This window comes from Taeniopygia guttata, chromosome 1A (genome assembly GCF_048771995.1).
Source record: "Taeniopygia guttata chromosome 1A, bTaeGut7.mat, whole genome shotgun sequence".
NCBI lineage: Eukaryota > Metazoa > Chordata > Aves > Passeriformes > Estrildidae > Taeniopygia > Taeniopygia guttata.
Genome location: NC_133025.1, coordinates 29,785,298 through 29,805,720, shown reverse-complemented (window position 1 = coordinate 29,805,720; position 20,423 = coordinate 29,785,298). Strand labels below are relative to the sequence as shown.

The following is a 20,423-nucleotide window of genomic DNA, read 5'->3' as shown; positions in this document are numbered from 1 at the left end:
GAAAACCAGGTAATGGGATACATTTTAAAAATCATCTGCCCAGTATAACATCTGCAGTATTTCTCTTTCTGTTCCTGTGTATCTCACCATCTTCACAATGCCCACTCTTTTTATCAGCCTACATCACAGCCAAGTAAAACAAACAAACAAACATTTAACATAAACACAAACCAATTAACGGAGGAGTTTCACAAGCTTGACAGATATTTAAAAATAAATTTTAGTTATCTTTTACACCTTTGCCTGCTTTACCAAAAACATACGACACTGAGAATTCACAAGTTGAGGCTTTGCCATTAGAAGCCATAGATGATCCTTTAAACCAGTGGCTCTCCTCATTTGATCATTTAGTCAAGGCAAGCAGAACTGCAGAATGGCAGTAGTGTGTGTCCAGGCCTGATTCGTGGATCCTGCTGTGCTGGGCTTTTTCGGGAGAGGAGCCTTTCTGCATTACTCTCATTGCAGGTGCAAAACTTAATATGCAGGGAGAGGATACCAGAACTTAACATGTCACTCACAGTGTAGACAGACTCATTAAAGGCATGTAATACTCTCATTAAGAGCTTCCATTTGAGAAGTTACTGGTAGCCAACAATAACATTTCTAGAAGTCAGGAAAATATACCTACATAATTTTCAGCCCTAGAAATTACAAGAGCACTCCCTATTTACTTGCAGATGGCAGGTTTGGCTGCATAGATAGGTGCTTGGCTGAAAAGGAATTGTAAATGCTTTAGTTCAACAGCTTTCAGTAGTGTGTTTGTAACCTTTCTCCTCTTCTTCTCATGCAGGCTGCATGGTGTATGAAAAGCTTGGTGAGCAGATCTTTGGTACCCCAGGGAGAATGATTGTCTTTGGATCTACATCTCTTCAGAATGTTGGAGGTAAAGGAAATAACGAATATTGAAAAACAAAGCCCAAAAATATCTCAATAATTTTACAGCTGCAAACAAGTCAGGTTCCTTCTCCATGACATCTAGGGACCTTCATGCTCCTCAATATAGTTGTGGCTATCGTTTTGCATGCAGCCCTTTAAAAATACTGCATTACTGAGTGATCAGTAATTTACACTCAGTCATAGTTTGCAGTCATAGTTTGCATCAGACACTGATGTGGGAAGAGGTTAAGGATGCTTCTCGGTACTTGTTCCACAAACTATTTTACCCATTTTCTAAAATTTGCTTCTTCTTCCTCCAGCAATGTTGAGCTATCTCTTCATAGTCAAAAATGAGCTGCCTTCTGCCATAAAGTTTCTAATGGGAGAAGAAGAAACATTTTCGTAAGTTAAATTAGTTCTGGTGCTTAGACTGTAGAATTTAACATTGTATAGTAAAGTTTAAGCATATGTTTACAAAAGCCCTGAAGTATTGGATACCCTTTAGGTTTGTCAAAGTAGATTTTCACAGGAATATCTCAGGGGGTTAATAAAAGACAAGACAAATTTTGGAAGGAGAAGATGGATAGGAAATGAAACTTTAGTTGCCCTTTTTGCACACAAGCTTTTAATGAAGAATTTTGTTATAATCATAGAATCCAATATTTTACAGTGTTAGGCAACACTTGAAATATTGGGAACAATGCAAGTTAAAGATGTGTTTCCCTGAGTTCTCAAACACTTACATGATTTTGCCCCTGAAACAATGTCCACAGAGTGAAATTCTTTGCTACTAGCATATGACCACTGCAGAATATTTATCTAAATAAGATTTCTGCCCCTTATCTCTCTTTGGCATTTACCAGCTACTTTAGTAGAGGGGTGGCATTTTTTTATACCAGTAAATACCCTTTGCACTGGATTATATGGTGTGCTGCAGTGTAGGAGAAGGTCATAGAGATTCCATTCTTAGGCTCTCCTACTATACAGGACCAAGGAATGGAAGTAGGTCATACTGAACATCACTAGCACTGCCCCTTCTCCTCTTTCTTTCTTTACAGTAGGATGTAAAGCACTTTGGTAGAGGAGATGCAAACTTGGGCTAGCTAGTGCATGGCAGCCTGCTGGAGCCTGGTTTGCTGCTCTGGTCACGTGCTTGGGTGGATTGGCAAATGACTCGTGGTGGCCCCCCAGCCCCACTGTGCTCTGGCGCATTGCGTGATCTTTCATCATCCTGGCAGGGTGGCTTGTATCAGGTTACAGAGGTGGTGGCTGTGCCTCTCAGACCCACGCACTGATCTCCATGGTAGGGTAATACTTTGGTGACTCTGGAAATCTTCCCTACCTGAGTCAGAGCAGTGCCATGGATACCTAATGAGTCTGCAAAGCCAAGATGTGATCCTTTCTCTCCTTTTGTAGGGACTTGTAGGGTAAGGAGACCAAAGGTAGTTTTTTAAGTATAGCAATCAAAGAGGATGACTGAGTGAGGAAAACCAGAAAATGTTTAGGATGTGCTCATGGTATGTTTTTTTTTTATTGTTTTATACAGGGAATGGTACGTGGATGGGCGGATTCTTGTTGTCACAGTGACATTTTGTATAATCCTCCCTTTATGTCTACTGAAGAACTTAGGTAAGATGAAAATGCCATCATGAGAATCAAAAAGAGAAACCCAGATATTGTGCCACTGATGACCAAACTGACAATTCAACTATAATAAGAAAAATACACTCTCATTGTTATCTAAGCAGCCTCCCTGATCCAGAAATAATCTTTGTTCTGAACATTTTGAAACAAGTAGTCCTAAATTATCAGTGATTGAGCTCAGTATAAACTTTAAGTATAAGCTTTATCCATACAATTGTGAAAATTGATTTTACAAATTATAGTTAAGAGGGTCTTCATTTCATAAGGTAATTCAATTTTATGTGCAGCCCACAAAAAGAAGTTCGCAAATGGTGAAATTACAAAAAATGTTACTTTTCTATCCGCATGAAATTTTTTACTGATGAGGCTAATTGGAAGCATTGGACCTTGAAATAAGATATGTACAGAGAATTGCATTTTCAGATGTGTTTGAATCCAGCTGCAATGACAGTAGGTACACAGTGTATTTTTTTTAAAACCATGCTGGTAACAACATTTGGCACCAAAATCCATTTGGAATCTTCCTTTTTGAGACAAAAACCCAAACTCAGCTGACATGACTCAGGGAACCTGGGTCACATTCAGATTGCAATTGCACACTTTCAGTTTTTTTTCAATTATCACAGCCTCTTTCAAAAGTAAAGTTAGTTAAACTGTGGTAAAGGTGATCCTGAGGAAGTCACAACAGGTCAGAGCAAGGCTTAGGCTTGCCCAGAAGCTAGGAGACTTGACCCACACCAGCAGGACATGCTTTTGTCCTGCCCCAAAGTTCACATTACATATTAAATGTTTAATACATTTGAACTTTACATGAAGAAGCAAAAAGCAGTAAAAACTAAGATAAGACTAATAAAATTATTCTGTATGAGACTTTCTCTTAATTTCTTTCAGGATACCTTGGCTATACCAGTGGATTTTCATTAAGCTGCATGGTATTTTTCCTGGTAGTGGTAAGTTCAGCTTGCTTTCTTTGTTGGATGAATCACTTGGAATCAGAATTGTTAAGGTGTCAGCGATAAAGAGACTGGAAAAGTCCAGCTGTCAACCGAGCATCTTGTTTACCCTTAAACTGTGCTCAAGTGAAACATCTACTTTTGTGTTTTTGAACACTTCTAGGGATAGTGACTCCACCAGTTCCCTGGGTAGTCTTTCCAATGCTTTGCAACAGTTTCCATTAAAAAAAAAATTCTTAATGTCCAATTTGAATGCCTCTTGGTACAACTTAAGGTCATTTCCTCTCATCCTGTCACTTGTTCCCTGGAAGAAGAGGCTGAGCTCCACCTGGCTACGGCCTCCTATCAGACAGTTGCAGAGAGTAATAAGGTACCTTCTCAGGCTCTTTTTCTCCAGGCTAAACATCCCCAGCTTCCTCAGCACCTCCTGTTATGACTCGCTCTAGGCCCTTTACCAGCTGTGTTCCCCTTCTCTGGATATGCTGCAGCACCTCAATGTCCTTGTTGTAGTGAGGGGCCCAGAACTGGAAACAGCACTCAAGGGAAAGCCTCACCAGTGCTGAGTACAGGGTAATGAGCACTTCCCTAGTCCTGCTGGCCACACTATTGCTGATACAGGCCAGGATGCCCACAATTCCACTGATACTTTAATTCTGATTTGCTTTTCATCATTATTTTAGCAATTAGCTATATTCTGCTTTTATTCTAGGTTATTTACAAGAAGTTTCAAATTCCCTGTGATGGACAAGGGCTAAATGCAACATCATCTATCCTATCAAATAGCTCAGAACATACGTGTAAGCCAAAGTATGTTATCTTTAATTCCAAGGTATGTTTATTTTTATAATACTTACTTTTAATTCACATAATATATGCACCTACACTCCATATTCTTGTTCTGATCAGCACCACAAAGGGCCTGATTCTCCATGGTTCCATTTGTGATCCAGTGGTTAATGCACACTGGTCTCCTTGCCCAGTCTTACAGAGATGCCATGGTGAATGTGTCTCCTTGCAGTCTAGTCCTGCCCCGGTAGTAGATGTGTTAAGGCTATGAGCCCAGGCTACCACTGGACAATAACTGCTCTCTTCAGGAAATTTTTCATTTCCACTGCTGCTTACTATCCATGCTGCAACTGTGCCTTTAGGCTGTTTCTCAGTAGAGGCTGAGTAGCCCACATCTGCATCCAAAGCCCATAACCTCTGTCCTTCTGCACACCAACCACTTCTTTGTAACAGCGTACATGTTTCTGTAGCCATGCGGTGAACTGGATTGTGAAAAGGATATGGCTGAAAGATAATCCAGCAAAAATTTGGTTGCTTTTTAGCTGGATGCTTCCCTCCATCACCACACAGCTGCAGAAAAAGTTGGTTTAAGAGACTGAGAGAGGGCAGCTGTCTAACTGTGAGAGCAGGAGGATGGCTCCTGTCAGCTGTGCTGGGATGCAGTGCTCACAGTGAAACAGCACTTTATCCATCAGGTCGTGGTTGTCAGGGCCTTAGTCACTTTCATAGGGAATGAGCATTTATAACAGAGGTGTGCAAAAAGTATTTTTTTTAAAATTTAACCCACCAGCTTCAGTTGAAGAAGCCAGGTGAAGCACTTTTCTTTGGCTGGGGGTAACTATCACCCCAGATCCATCATGATGGACCAAGAATTAGTTAATTTGTTGTGCCATAGCAGCTTAGGTGTAGGAATATTGCAGAAAGCATTGAAAGGTAGTCTTCTTCTGCAGTGAGTGTCAGCCCTTGCCTCAGATCCAGTGGAGGCACCTCAGAAGGATCAGTCCATCTGAATTAGGCACACCAGGGCTGAACTCCAGAGGCTTGCCCTCAGGGCCAACAATTTGCCAGTCATTTTAGCAACTTCAGTGTGTGAGAGGAGAGACAGGACAGTTTCACAGAACAGAAGGATATCCGAGGTTGGCAGAGACCTGGAGGTCACCTGGTCAAACCCCTGTGCTGAGTCAGGGCCACCCAGCACTGTGTCCAGGCAACTTCTGAATATCCCTACAGATGGAGACACCACAACAGTACTGTGCTGTGAGTGGGGGAGAGGTGGCAAAGGCCTGGGCAAGGAAGGACCTCCAGAGAGCAGCCAGCACATTTACTGAACCTGTCAGGCCTGGGGTGCACCATAGGATGTCTTGTGTGGGAAGGGGATGCCTGTGACCAGCACAAGCAGATCTCAGAGGGCAGGACAGAGCTGCATGTAGAATAGACTCATGTTGTCCTTAGGGGAGGATCTATAATTTCCTGTGACCTCTGCTCATACCTGTTCCCTCAGGAGAACGGAAGTGCCTGAGCACTGATACCATTTTTGAAGTTTGGCTGAGGACTGAGACCCACCTGAGTTCTTAGTGGAGAAGGGGCTGAGGTCCCACTTGGAGGTCTCCTGCGCTTTCTGGTGACATAATGGTCTTTCTCTTTCCCCAAGAAGAAGCATGCTCCCTCAACAGCCCTCCTAGTCCTTTTGTTGGCCTGAGAATTTAAGGGATTCAGTCTGGTACCTTGAAATATCCATTTCTTTGTAAGTTCTGCATTCCTGTTCTCTTTTCTTACAGTCTGGATACGGGCTTCCTCTTCAGGACTTCAGCCTTAGCACCACGAGTGCACACCCCTCTCCATGCCAAGGCAGGGTAGCGTAGCGGTGACCCACCACACTTCCCTTTCACGTGTGGCACTGTGCTAGTAACGGTGGCAGTAGCTGGGCAGGCAGACCTGTGCCAGGGGGCAAAGCCAGCAGCAGCGTGGCATCCAGCTCTGTGCTCTGCGAGCACAGTCAGTGCTGCGCTTACGCCGCCAACGCAAGACTTTGTCCTCCTGTTGATAGCGCAGTGATTTCCACATTTCATTAAACACATGCTAATTGACAGGTCTTCTTACTTCTCAGAAAGGCTCTCAATATTCGGTTGAAGAGTCCAGCAAGCTTGGAGCTGAGGTAGTTGAACATGGAACATTTCTTCAGACCACTGGGGGAAATACTACTTCTTAACTTATTTTCTGAAATTCTCTCTGAACAGACCGTGTACGCTTTGCCCACCATTGCTTTTGCATTTGTGTGCCACCCATCAGTCCTCCCGATTTACAGCGAACTTAAAGAGTAAGCCCTTCTTTTTTTTTTTTTTTTTTAATAGTTTGTTGTTTTGAACCATTTTACATGGAAAGTGTTAGCACAGAGGTGCTCTGAATCATTTGTGCCACTCAGAGGTGTGCCTTCATAACACCCAAGTGTGGCTGTCAGCTAGGAAATCTGGCCTCCCAGGTGTGCTGTGCCCGTGAGGCAGGGACAAGAGAGATGGAGAATAATGCAATACTTGGGAGTTTTCCCTGGAAGTGCACAGCAGCCTGGGGAGAGCCAAGTTCTGCTGGCTGATATTTGGCATAGGAGAGGCGTCTGTTCTGCTAACAATGTTTGTTCCACAGCATTAGTGCAACTAAAAGTCTGTTGCAGTACCAGGAAAATAAAAGTGCTTTCAGCCTTACTGGTACTAAAAGATCTTTGTTGGTACTGCTGTCTCACTGATACCTCCAGGAGGGATGGGCTGTGGGGAGCTGGAAACCAGCTCTGCTGTGACACTGCTGACAGCCCTGGGCAGCTGTAATGGGGTCCTGGGCCATGGGGAAGCCCCAGGGGAGAGGTCAGGGTCAGTCAGACCCATGACTGCCCTCAGACACTTGCTGGGTCCTTTAAATTTCAAGTGACTTGACCAGGTTCCCAGGTTACGTATTAGGGCAACCTTGTGTGGATTTAAAAGTCTGAGATTAGGTACTGGAGTGTGAATATTTCAGAATAAATATCTAAAGATTAAATGTTTACATTTAACCTATTTTCCAGATCAGCATAAATCCAGTATTTTCTCCCCATGGGGACATAAATATTTCTCTGCTGTCATTCAGAACATTTTGGGGGTTTTTTTCTCTCTGTATAATTTTCTGCTTCCTTCATTTTGACCTTTTAATTTAATTACCAAAGTGTTTCAGGGTCATCCTCTCTCCACGTGGCTTCACTGTTTAAGCAGGTACAGACCCACAGGTCACACCCACTATTTTTTCATTTAAGCCCCAAGAAGGGTCCTTTTCTCCAGTCCATTTCTTCCTTGTGCAGCTGTCAGTGATTTTCTGTTTTAAATGAAAATGCATTCATGAGTCTCCCCAGAATTACTATGCTTATGCAAACACCTAATACATTTTGAAACAGCTATGGAAAAATCCAGCCCAATCATTCTTATGTGTTCTTTTCTTGTTCTTTCTCCAGCCGTTCACAGAAAAAAATGCAGTTGGTTTCAAATATCTCATTTTTTGCCATGTTTCTGATGTACTTTATGACTGCCATATTTGGCTATTTGACTTTCTACGGTAAGTATGTGGTTCTTTACTGATCAGAGTAGAAAGGGGATACATGTAAAATCAATAGTGTATCCCAGCTGGAAAGGAAAGTCCCATCCACTTATATTAAAATACTTTTCCAAATATTTTTCCTTGTAGTTCTCATATTGAAGGTATAAATCCTTTCCTTCTTTTTCCCTGTGGATGAAAAGCACAAGTGAAAGTATTATTTGCAAAAGGCATTTTCAAAGTATGAGGGAGAGATTTGTTTTACAGAACTAGGGATTAGCTGGGCCCCACTAAGATTTTATTCCAAGGTCCTCACCTGAATGATGTGTGCATTGGTAATGGCTGAAGCATGCATATTTGCAAAAACTGAGACAGATTTGAGAGCAGGTCCTAGGAAATGAGTAACAAATTGGCCATCACAGCTTTTTCACTTTCTTAGTAACACTTTCGTCATAGAGACAACAGACCAAATGTTTTCCCTGTGTCCCTAGAGCTGACCTCTTTAGGTCTTGATTAAACAAACTGGCAGTGAAGGTGGGGAAACTTTGAGTGTTGTCCCAGCTCAGCCACCAAAGGCTGATTATCTCAGTGTTTGAGACCCCCACCCTGTCTCTTTGCATGCATATCAATTCAGTTAACAAACAAATTATGTTGTATCACTAAAGGATACAATATGTATACCCTAAGGGCACAATTGTTAAGTAAAGTAGAATAAAATATGAATCAAAAAAATGAAAAATATTCCTGGGAATGTTGCCAATGGAACTCCCATATTCCAGTATCATGAGAATGTTGAAAAGTAGTGTCTTTTTCCATGGACTGTTAAGGGGTTACAAGACAGGTGACGTAGCTGATGTTTGCCTTTTATTTCAGAGTCACCCATCAGTCTTCACCACCCTATTCTAAGTAGCATTTTTGTTACAACCTCCTCATTCATGATAATGTCCCTTGTGAGCCACCAATTGCCAGAGAAAAAAAAAAGTAAATATGAAATGTGGATTTTTTTTTTTTTCAAAGGTGTACCTGTCTCATATTTGCTTTCTCAAACTCTCATTCTGATTATGAGGCCTTGAGTATACATGCGTTGAAGTAACTTGAGGTCATCTGTTCTAATTTTCCCAATAAACCCACAAATAGGCTGCAAGTGACAACAGCATCAGCCGTTCTCATCCAGCTGCTCCCATCTAACACATTTTCTTAGAGATGCATCAAATTAGCAGCCCCAGGGAGCAAGTGGGTGTAAATCAGCATGGACCCCTTCGCTTTGGCAGGGAGGAGATTCTGATGTGATTGCCCCAGGGATCTGAGGAGGCAGATCTGTGGCGCTCCTCTCTGGGAATCTCCCACATCCCTCAAGGACGAGGGTCTGGAGTCCATGGAGGAGGTAGGGGCTGCGTCCTTCTGGCCCTCCTAAGGGGGAATGGCGGAGGAATCCCTGGGGTGTCTTGTGTGCCTCTCCCCACATTAGGCATCCCTGCTCTCCAGCACTGACAGCCCACAGATGGAAGCTGTGGAGAGCTCTGCTTGGGCTCTGCGGTGTCAGTGCAGTGACAGGCTGCATAAAAGACACTGAGGAAATACAGAATTCCTCCACAAAATTCCTTTATTCTTCCCCTTGAGACTGAAAAGACCTTACCTTTCATATGTTCACTTAACAGTGTTCTAACCCTCTTCTCTACCCTTACCTGGGTAAGAACAGTATTTTTATTGTGACCATTTCTTCTTTACACCAATAGTACTTGTCTGTTTACTGTGTTCTCAAAAGTGTTGCAGTGATGACTATATTTACATTGCAGAATTACAGAAAAGAGGTGTTTTTCTTCCCCTAAAAGGTCACAGTGTGGTTGGGCTCTGTGGTGTATCTAGCTGAAAGGAAAACAGACCTTCAACTGTAAGCCTTGCCCTTCACTTCCTACCTGGCTGCAGCCCGTGAGCGGTACAGAAGTTGCAGTCTGTGCTTGCAGGAGCAGAGTAAGCTCTGTGTTGCAGAAGCTGTGCATGTGCCCGGCTTGAAAACCCCACTCCTGATCTGCAGGGAGGTGGGAGAGCATTTTCTTTCTCCTGGTGGGGATTCAAGCACTGTGTAGGTGGTTTTGACCTGTGGTCTCTACCCAGAAGGGTGCCCTGGGGGGAGTGTAGGCATTTTGCCAGAGGATAGATCCCTCTGCCTCCAGGAATACATGAGGTTTTCCCAAGTGCCAAAGATGGTAAATTAGATGTGTCCACTGAGTTCCCTTTAGGAGCTGTTATGTTTTACTACCAACTTTCTAAAATTAGCAGGCAGAAACAAAACATGGGCCTAAAAAGGGGCAGCAAGTGTGTTTGGTGGCATGCTTAACAGCCACCCCTTTAGGTTATTGCTCCTGGATATTTAAAAATTATAAAGCAAACATGTAGGTCCCTCAGCAACTTGCTTTTCCTGCTGGTTAGTACACGCAGACCTGCTCTGCACTATTTATCACAGCTTCAAGGAAACATTCTGGCAGGAGGTTGTATTAAAATATTGCCAGCACCTCCCTGTTAAGCACCCTCTGTGATTTGTCTTGGCTGCTGGGGCTGCTGGCCAGCGTGGAGCTGAGCTGCAGGCTCTGCTGGCAGCCCTCAGAGGAGCTGCAGAAGGATTTGAGTGCAAATGTCAGAGCGTCCCGCTGAGAGCTGACCCAAGATAGGCTTTGTTCTCAGTGGAGAACAGGGGCACTGCTTTTTGCTGGAAGTTTATTTGCTGTTTAGACTAATTTAGCTCAAGACCTTGCAGTTTATATTAAGATCAGCCATTGCAGTGCATGTGTTTATTTTTATATCATTTAGAACTTCAAAAAAAGTCCACAGAATCAATTAAAAATAGCTGATTTCTCTTTACCTATTTTTGTATAAATGTATATATGTAAGCAAGCTTTCCTGTATGTCTCACTGTTGTCTTTTCTACAGTGAAAGTTACCTTAGACTTAAGCATGTGCTGTCATGAATTAAGACGCATTCCTAAATCAGGCCTCCAAAGGATTGAACTGGAATAATGGGATCATTGAGATTTCGTTCAAAGTGCTGTTTTAACTCAAGGATGTTTCATTCCATACTCTTTTGTTTACAGATAAATCACTTGTTGTTCAAGAAGGCTGTTGTTAAGCAATGATTTTTGTGGACTAACTGCCTTTTTGCCAGAATACTTACCTTACTGTCTTTCCCATAGAGAATGTGCAGTCAGATCTGCTTCACAAATACCAGAGCAAAGATGACATCCTCATCCTGACTGTGCGCTTGGCTGTGATCGTGGCAGTGATTCTTACCGTACCGGTGCTGTTTTTCACTGTAAGTAAAAAGTTCTGCGTGGTTTGGAAGTTGGTAACAGCTGTGCACAGCACATTTCTTCAAACCACAATCCAGTGGTGGCTGAGACTACAATGTTGCAGCTACAAAAAGAGCTTGAGCTTGGATTAGTTTTTTCTCATGCCAGACTCCCACTAACTCCTGGAGAAGTTCTATATTCAGTAAATAAACAAATCACTTTTGGTTTTAAATCTGTTTTAAATTTAATCCAAACAGGTTCTCTCTTATGTCACATCGCTGTACTGGAGCAGGCTCCAGAGGTGAAGTTCCTTTTAACATGCAGAAGGATTCAAAGAGACATGTTAGAAAGAGGAATATCCTACTGCACATGCACATGTACCTACAGTTCTGAAATAACAAATTTATTTTAAGGAGTATTTCAAAGGACATTACTTCAGGCAACCCAAAATTTCTGACAGATCTATGCAGCACTTGTCACATGAAGAACCAATTAAAATAAACATGGGAAGCTTTGACTTGGCTCATAGACTATTCTTAACAGAAAACTTCCTCTCTCTCTCTCTCTCCCCCCTGCAGGTGCGTTCATCATTATTCGAGATGGCCAGAAAAACAAAATTTGACTTATGCCGTCATGTTTTGGTTACTTTTGTTCTTTTGGTTATCATCAACCTGTTAGTCATTTTTATCCCATCCATGAAGGATATTTTTGGCGTTGTAGGTAGAGTATCCTGGTTTTGTACTACTAATAAAAAAACAGTTCCAAATGAGCAATGCAATAATTAGCTGTTGCTGACAATTAACAAAACTCTTTCATTTGAATTTTGCAGGGGTCACTTCTGCCAATATGCTGATATTCATTCTTCCTTCATCATTGTATTTAAAAATTACACAGCAGGATGGATCAAAATTGACTCAGAGGATTTGGGTATGCATTCCAGTTTCCAGCAATGAAACACTTCCATCTTGTCATTCTCTTTAATGTGCTAGGTGCAAAGCAGATCTAATCTGTACTTCAGTGAGCTGGCAGCTGTGGTTGCCCTTCTCCTTTGCTTACCCTGGGAGTCCCCTGGTGGAAGGGCCATGCATGCACAGCATCTTCTGTTTTGGGGAGGCCCTTCTCTGTGGGATGAGGTACTTCCCTGGCTGGCAAGCAGCAGCAGCAGTCAGCAGGGTGCAGGAAACCCTCCAGCCCACTTCAACAAACTTTTCGGCGCAGCAAGCTCTCTCTGCTTCTGTGTGTTGATCCAGAAAGCATGCAAAGTGCTCTATTTGCAGTATTCTTCATGGTTTTAACAGACCCAAATCAGACATAGGGTGGTTCCACACGAAGCAGCCAGCTGAAGTGTAATGTTAGCCATTTGGCATGCATGAGCAAATAGGAATGGACCTTGGAAAGATTTCCTGTGAGCCCCAGAGAGTGCTGCATCTGAAAAGATGCAACACTCCTGTGTGTTCCCAGTCTAATGGGGCATGCACTGGAAGCATTGTACAGTCAGACCTTTCTTCTCTGAGCAGGCAGGTAGAAAACTTGTTTCACTTTGGCTGCATCCACAGATCCCATGATGAAAGGGTTGAACTTAGATGAACACATATCCAATGGGAAGAATATACTGATTTCTGTGAGGCTTTGGAAAGAGCAGAGCTGATCAATCCTAAAAACACTCAGTCATCTTTAGAGGTGATCAGTGTTTAAGAAGTGAATTGAAAGGAGAAAAAAATTATTTTGGTGTTCAGTAAGCAATTATAAATGACGCTAATCTGTTTAATTATCTGTTGGCATTGTCTTTACCAGAACTGCTAGCTCATTTTAGCTGATAACTTTAATACATCACCTTGTACATCTCCTTGAGAAAAGTTAACATAGTTGAATTAATTGTCTTTTATTTTTATTCATTAATCCTCTCTCTTTTTTTTTTTTTTTTTTTGTTTCAGGCTTCTCTTTTTTTGGCACTGGGGGTATTGTTTTCCCTAGTGAGCATTCCCTTGGTCATCTATGACTGGGTACAATCAGGAAGCAGTGCCGAAGGCCACTGAAGTTCACCTTCTTCTCAAAAAAGATACCCCTGCTTGCTACACACCAAAATCGCAACCATCGGTTCTGTTGTCTATTCCACCTTTTGTGAGTTTACTCAAATCAAATCCAAATAATGATTATCCAGTACTGAAAATACTGTCATGGGACTATTTTCTTGCAGAAAACAGACCCATTCTTCCAACAGGCATATCACTCTCTGATCAGCAAAAAGTCTATGTTAATTGTCCATGAGATTATATAGAGCATTGCTCATAGAAACTCATCACAATAAGTTTCCCCTCTTCCACCCATGAATTGCATTGTTCCGTTATTTTCCTTAGCCCTCCAGCCACAAGCTCTGCTCCTTTAGGGCAGTAGTGCCTGTTGCTATCAATTCCAACTGAAGTGTTGTCTGTTCACATCCATCCCGCTCTTTTAGCCAAAACTCTGCTCTCTAATTGTATGCATCTGGTTTGTTGGTTTGTTTGTTTGTTCTGTTGCTGTTCCAGGCACCATTTGCCTCACTGGGTTAAGTGTAGTATTCTGGATACAGGCATGAAAAGCACTACGAGAGTGTAGCTGAGCGCTGTGTAAGCGTAGGTCCTAAATCCGGTGCTTCTCTCTGATGTTTTGGGGGGCGAACCAGGCCCATTCATGGCTCTGGGGAACAGACTGTGTGTCTATGTGTGTGTATTGCTGTGATGTGGAGCAGGGAGCAGGAGAAGAACAGCCACCACCACCAGCCACTATTCCTCTGGCACACTTGAGTTGGAGGTTGACCAGAACTTGACCCCAAACCATGAGTACTTGAGTCTGAAGAGAAGCAGACATTTGGAGATTGCCATAAGAAGTCTGCATTTTCTTCAGCATTAAACTGTTTAGTAATGCCCCATTGCTCTCAGAAAAAAAAAATACCAAGCTCCAGTTTTATCAAAACCTACGTATTTAATCATACCTCATGCCTTTTCCATACCTTGTAGGGACTGGCTCCTCTCTTGTGTCTTACCCTCCTCCCACTGAAGTCAGTGGGGTCTTTGACAGCAGTGGGAGCAGGATTGAGTCACTCTGCCAAACTACTAGATTTCTAATGGAAATTGAAATCTGCAACATTTCTTTAAACAAACAGAAATACTTTTTATATTTAAAAGATTTCATTTACATTTTTCATTAGTTCTGCATAATAATTAGAAGATATTCTACTAGCAGAAACACTGTAACTTGCAATAGTTGTCCACAGAATAAGTATTTGCCTAAGGCCTTATAGCTGGTGTAGAGAACCACTTGTAGAGACTCAAAAGCTAAGCAGCTGATCACTCACCGTCCTGAGCACGCATCTTCTATTAGTGCACTGCCAGCAGTGTTCACTTTATGTCATTCACCATGTGAGCTAAAGAATGTCTCAGAATATGAACGTGGCTCCCACTGGAAGAACGGATGGCTAGAGGGATCCCCGCTTCATGCCCAAGGGCTGTGATGCCCTTGGTATTCTCGAGCCATACCTGTCAGTATGCAGTGACCCTCTTGTTCTCAGTAGCTGGTTCATTGACAACTCCCTTTGTAACTGTGGAAGCAGACTGTCACCAGCTGTGAGAAACCTGTCATTGCAACTTACTCTTTTTAAGGTTAGGGATAGAATATTTGGGATCTTGGGATTTCTGTGAGCTACTGAATTGCCTCAGTTGCCATTACCTTGTAATGTAACTAACACCTTACCATGGCTTGAAGTCACTGAGAGTTGAGATCACAGAACACATCTCAGGACCCTGAAAGTTGGTTTCTAAAGATAACATCCAGAGAGGTTAGTCTGGGGCCTTCCTAGAAATTTGGGGATTGAGATGCAGATTGTTCATGCTACAGAAACTAAGCCTATGAAGCCCAGACTGCCAGATCTGTACATTAGCATAGGCAGTGAGGTGCTTGCCTCTGATGATACTTCACTGTGATCCAGAAATAAGGCAGAGTGGATTCCACAGGCTGCCAAAGTACTTGGAGTAGCCCGGCAGCAAGAACAAAACTAGAAACCTCCCAGCAAAGTCTCTGGTGCATAATCCTTTCTCCCAAGTACCCCCAGCCTTTAACATACAAACTGTTGAGCTACCTGGGACCATTCACTAAAGTCCCTTGTACTTTTCCTGTGGTTGGTCTCAGACCCTTGTCTGTGATGGTGCAGGTCACTGGTTCTTTCTTATGGGACTGATCCCTGCCCTTATCCACAGAGAAGTCCATACCATAGCCTACAAGACCAGGTGTTAGGCAAGCTCTGGGGAGAAGAGCCTGTGCTTTGTTCCTGTCTCTTTGCACCTCATTCCAGGCATCATCTCAGCTTGGGATGTAAATTTGTGGTTTTCCTTTTGCAGGCACCCAACCCTCAGTGGTCACTGCAGCAGAAGCCCAGCATCTCACTCCATTCTCTGACTCAGCTTGCATTTCAGGTTTTGAGGTGCCTTATAATCTCTCTGGATCTTATCCTAAAAACCTAACTCAGACCTGAGAATGCTGTGCAGTGTTATCCTTAAGATGCTACCAGGCTCTCCTGCTTTCCTCCCCTTTATCTTTCTTCTACTACTGATTAATGAGCAGCACAGCGCTGTGCATTGGGGGGTTGTGAGAGACTAGATCCTTGGAATGGTTTTCAAGTATACAGGTATGAGCTAGAGGTCTGATCTGCTGCACCGGATTCCAGCAAAGTCACATATGTGATACCTCCCTCCTCCTTCCAAAGAGTCTGTAGTCTGCTGTTTGAAATATGAACCATTGAGTTTTGGCACCCAACTTCCTTTGACTTGAAGGGCTGTTGGGTCACCAATTGTTCATCTTCCTAAATCTCCTCCATCACTATTCCTCTCTCTTCTCTTTGCTATTCTGCCTTCTCCTTTTCCCCAGTTTATTTGTATACTGGAGTTTTACTGAATAAATAGGAAGAATGAGCTGAGTGTGTATAGAAGTGAAATTACCCAAGGTACTGAACCACCAAAGCATGTCTTATATACTGAAAAATAGATACCCAAAATATTAAGTCTTTAAACAGACTTTGTTTCTGGGTCTCATTGAAAAAAAAAAAAAAAAAAAAAAAAAAGGAAAGAAAAGAAAAAAAAAAAAGACTGAATTTTGCTTAAACTGATTTACTGGCATCATATTTATATATTTATGGAAAGGAATCATGTGTTTTTTGATGTCTGTGGTAATGAACGTGAAATAACGTGCTTTTTGTTTTCTCATCAGGTTTATACATTCTTAACAGAATGCAATAGACCCTGCTGTAACTGTCAACATCAGTGATGGATGACAATATTTGTATGAGGTTATCTGTAAAATGTACTGCTGTTATTCAGTTCATTTGGAATAGTGAACCTGTAGCCACAATTGTACAAGTCCCACATTTTAGTTAGGATTTTAAGAGCACAGTGAAATGCTGTAGGAGTTTCTCTGTTGTAAAATTAATAGGATCCAGAGTACCATATCTACTTAGTAGGTGATAGCATGCTTTCTTTTCATAGAGAGTTTATCACTATTGTGAGCACTGCAAGTGTCATAGACTGGATGCAAAATTGCTCCTAATAACTGCAACAAAAAACTTTAAAATTCTTATTTGTGTAGTAGCAAAAATCGAGTGATGAGGGACAAGGAAGGACTAATTAGAAGCAGGGATTACTAATAAGATTGTAAGAGTTAATCCTACACTTAAAAGACAACCTTGCTGCCTCTCCTAGTCCACAGCATATTGCAAAGAAAATATTTATGGGCTTACAGCAACCGTAATACAGCTTCCCTTCTCTGTCCAATGGCAAACATGCCTAGGTAGTAAAACACAGTACATTGTTATTTGGGAACAGTATCTCGGGGCAGTGACCTCTCTGGGTGATGCATGCTCCTGGTCAGAGGGCCAGTTCCAAATCTGTGCACCAACACAGACCTTTTGTAGAGCTGACACGGACCAAGTGGTGCCTGGCACATTTGCAAGCCTAAGGCACAAGGGCTACTATCATCCTGCGAGGTCAGGGATGGGGATGCTCATCCACTCCGAGGGCTGCTCTTCTGAGTCACATATGAACCCAAAGCCTGTGCTCCACCTGTAATAGGTCACACATGCAAGTGTGGGTTGGATGGTGTGTGGGTTTTGTCTGTACATCTGCCTTACAATGCATAAGCGCAACACAGCTCTCTGATACTGAGTATTAAACAGTAACAATTAATGGTATGTCTAGTTAAAATTTATACATTTCTTTGCTTGAACCTTACATTAAGGCTAAAGAGCACCTTGGTCAAAACAAAACTTTTCATGTGGTGGTGTCTCACCTCCAGTCCTACTGCCCTACCCCAGTGCCTGTAGGAGAAAGGCACCACAGAATGTACTCAGCTCCATCAGCAGCTCCATGAGATGGCATTATCAGCTGGCGCCATGGTGCTTTCATAAACAAATCCCCAGAGCCCTTGGCGTCAGAAAATCCTTATTTCCTGTAACGTACAGCAAAGAATGTTTTATTTGTATCTAATGTAAGGATTTCTGTAACAAACTGTGAAAAAAAAAAAAAAAGATAATGAATTAATAAAAGGTACAGGGCTGGAAAGTCTAGAATTCACAAAATGTACACATACCTATGGTTCTGAAGACAAATCTATGCAGTTGTGTTGTATTGTAGGAAATTTCATTTTTATGTACATATATATTGTAAATAAATAGGATGCTGTATATTTTTGCAGTTGGTTATCCCCTATGAATAGAAGTGTTAGATAGGCTCTGCATATTAAGAAAAATTTTAATAGAAATACAAATACTTTAGCTTCTTAGCAAAATATATATCCTTTCCTTTCTCCCAAGAGTTCACAAGTTACATTCTAAACTTGAAATTATAATTACATCCCTAAAGTAAAAAGAGAAATAAAAGGTCCAGTTAAATTGAAAGGATTAATTCCAGTGCACGACTCCCTGTTTTCTCAACAGCAAGTCTGCCAGTCTTCCTGTTGGGTAAAATATCTCCCTTGTTAAAGTGCCCCTTTGGTACCCAGATAGCTCTTACCTTCTGAGCTGGGGTCAGTTGGGAGTAAAATGTTGAAAAGGCTTTATGGTAGAAACCATGGCAAACTGCAGCCGGCAATGTGACCTAGTGTTATGCCGTGTTGTATCCAGGCGTGTATTTACCCAGCTAGTACAAACAGAAGTCAGGGCAGAGCTTCTGCATTTCCATTTTCAGGCATCAGAAATGCCAGTAGTTCTGAAAAAAAAAGTATGACAAGTCAAGGATCAGCAGCAACCAGAGCAATTGGTGCCATTTCCAGCCCCCTCCCTTCATGCAGAGTCCTGTGGCTGCTCTGCCTCAGACCCTGCTGCTCTCATGTGACGAAAACGCTGGCACCTGAGGCTGCCAAGAGCATCCCTGGCCAGGGACTGCTCGCACATCCCACTTTGAACAGGCAGAGGTTGTTAGATAGCTGTGTCCAGGGGTGAGGGCTGCGTATGTCTGAGAGTGCATCCATCAGAGACCTTGCATAGACTTTCTCGCTGGTAAAGCATGGAAATGCAGTTTCAGGACTGCTGAAACATGAAGGTTAAGAAATGCATCTAAAAAGAATTGTGGGGTTTTTCCATGTTTACTTTATGGGCTTGGATTAAAATGAAACTTGAAATAACACTTGCTTTTATCATGAGCACAAATTTGAGGGGAAAACCCTATATACAGTCAGTTCTACAGAGCTCTTCAAATAAATACCAGTGTATGTTTTATTTTCAGTGTTACAGCCAACAAAATATAAACTGAAAAGGTATTTTTCCACTAGACTTGAACTTTACATTGTTTATAGAAACCTGGTTTTAGTGTCCCAGCATATGCTAAGGCTCACACAGATCCAGTATAAACAATGTTGTTTGAATGATGTAGCCTTGATACAAGCTCATCTCTAATAGATTGTTGAAGTGAGTCAACAGTAATATTTTGCTCCTTTTAACATCACCTGTTAACTTTGTGCTGCTCATATCCAAATAAACAACGCCGTTTTTCAGTTTCTATGTGTATATAAAATGTACCGAGTTCTATGATCTCTCTGTTACCCTTTAGTTTTTAAATATTAAAATTGGGATCTAAATTAATGTTGGTGCCATACTCATTCTTCCAAAGGGATGATGATGTATTATTTTAATGGCTTGAACAGCAAATGCTCTCTTGCTCTATCCAAGTATTTTCACTGAATTTAGGGCATGCAGCTCTTGCAAAGCCAACTACATTAGATTTGGTGCAGTATATAAGCAAAGCATCAACAAAATGCTATGGAACATTAAGGTGAAGTTTCTCATACAGTTTTAGAAGGACCTGAAGCAGATGGTTACCACAGCCTGTGGTTGCTGAAGGTGACAGCATTCCTTAAGGCCAGTACTTGTTTCTGCCTGCTCTTAGAAGACTGTCTGAGTGCTTGCCAGTCTGTTTCAAGGTCAAATCAGGTAATTTAACTTAAAGGACTGCTGTTAACTTGGGTTTGAGTTGAGATGTTGAACTGGTGCCTGAAGTGACCAAACCCTTGCCAGACTTTTCTCAGCAATGGAAGCAGAAGCAGATGTATGAGGAGGATACTTAAAGACAGTAATGTCTTAGGCAGCTGTTTCTGCCAAAGTACCTCTGTCAAAGCTTTAAAGGGTCTGGAAAGTGCCCCTTTTTTTGCCTTTGACCACTGATTTCACTAGTTTTCTGATTATAGTGACTACCTATAAAAAGGCCTCTTGGCTAGAGTACAATCAACTGAAGAGCATACCTGACTGCGCAGGATGAGTACAGCTGCCCAAGCTCCTCTGCAGGAGAAGTGATGAGACCATTTGTGTATCAGAGGATGCTTGGAAGCAATTGTCTGGTCCCCAAGCCCAGGGATATATCTTAAAGCCATAAACCTGGGAGCACAGAGGAACAAGCTTCTGCACTGGACTGGTCTAGTAGTCTCTTCTGTTTGGCATACATTTGCATACACTTCTCAACCCAGCCAAACTTAATCCTCTTATAACCATATCTTAAGACATAGAAACATAATTTATGAAGCAATGGGAAAAAGAGAAACTACAGTTCTTTTTTCTCCTGCTTGCAGAGACTGTGACAAATATCTGTTGGCCTTCTGCAGTGTAGTCTGACAGCTTCACCTGAAGTTCACCTAAAACCACACAGCCAAAGTTAAAAACACCAAGCCACATGCTTCTAGTTTTGGGTTGTATCCCCAAAGTCAGCAGATCTGTTGAGTACATCTGACTAGTCCCTGTCTGTGAGTGGGGAAAAAAAAATTACTATTTTCTAGGGCAAGCAGTGCTTTTATCTGAAGGAAGACATTCCTCCATATGC

General features: G+C 42.1%; 1 protein-coding gene across 2 annotated transcripts in view; it reads left to right on the top strand.

Annotated features, from left to right (window-relative positions):
• SLC38A1 (solute carrier family 38 member 1) overlaps positions 1–19,195 on the top strand; it is a 42,122-nt gene extending 22,927 nt beyond the window's left edge. The window contains exons 6-17 of one of the 2 annotated variants that reach the window (XR_012053075.1): positions 791–883; positions 1,197–1,278; positions 2,423–2,505; positions 3,412–3,470; positions 4,183–4,302; positions 6,497–6,576; positions 7,732–7,832; positions 10,999–11,117; positions 11,673–11,814; positions 11,924–12,021; positions 13,029–13,215; positions 16,333–19,195. Coding sequence is in view for 1 of the 2 variants with exons in the window: in XM_002194550.7 (XP_002194586.2) it covers positions 791–883; positions 1,197–1,278; positions 2,423–2,505; positions 3,412–3,470; positions 4,183–4,302; positions 6,497–6,576; positions 7,732–7,832; positions 10,999–11,117; positions 11,673–11,814; positions 11,924–12,021; positions 13,029–13,130 (1,079 nt within the window). In the remaining variant the exon portion in view is untranslated. Of the gene's footprint in view, positions 1–790; positions 884–1,196; positions 1,279–2,422; positions 2,506–3,411; positions 3,471–4,182; positions 4,303–6,496; positions 6,577–7,731; positions 7,833–10,998; positions 11,118–11,672; positions 11,815–11,923; positions 12,022–13,028 lie in introns of both variants that reach the window. The other variant, XM_002194550.7, reaches the window with a different exon arrangement.
• The last annotated feature ends 1,228 nt before the right edge of the window (positions 19,196–20,423 follow it).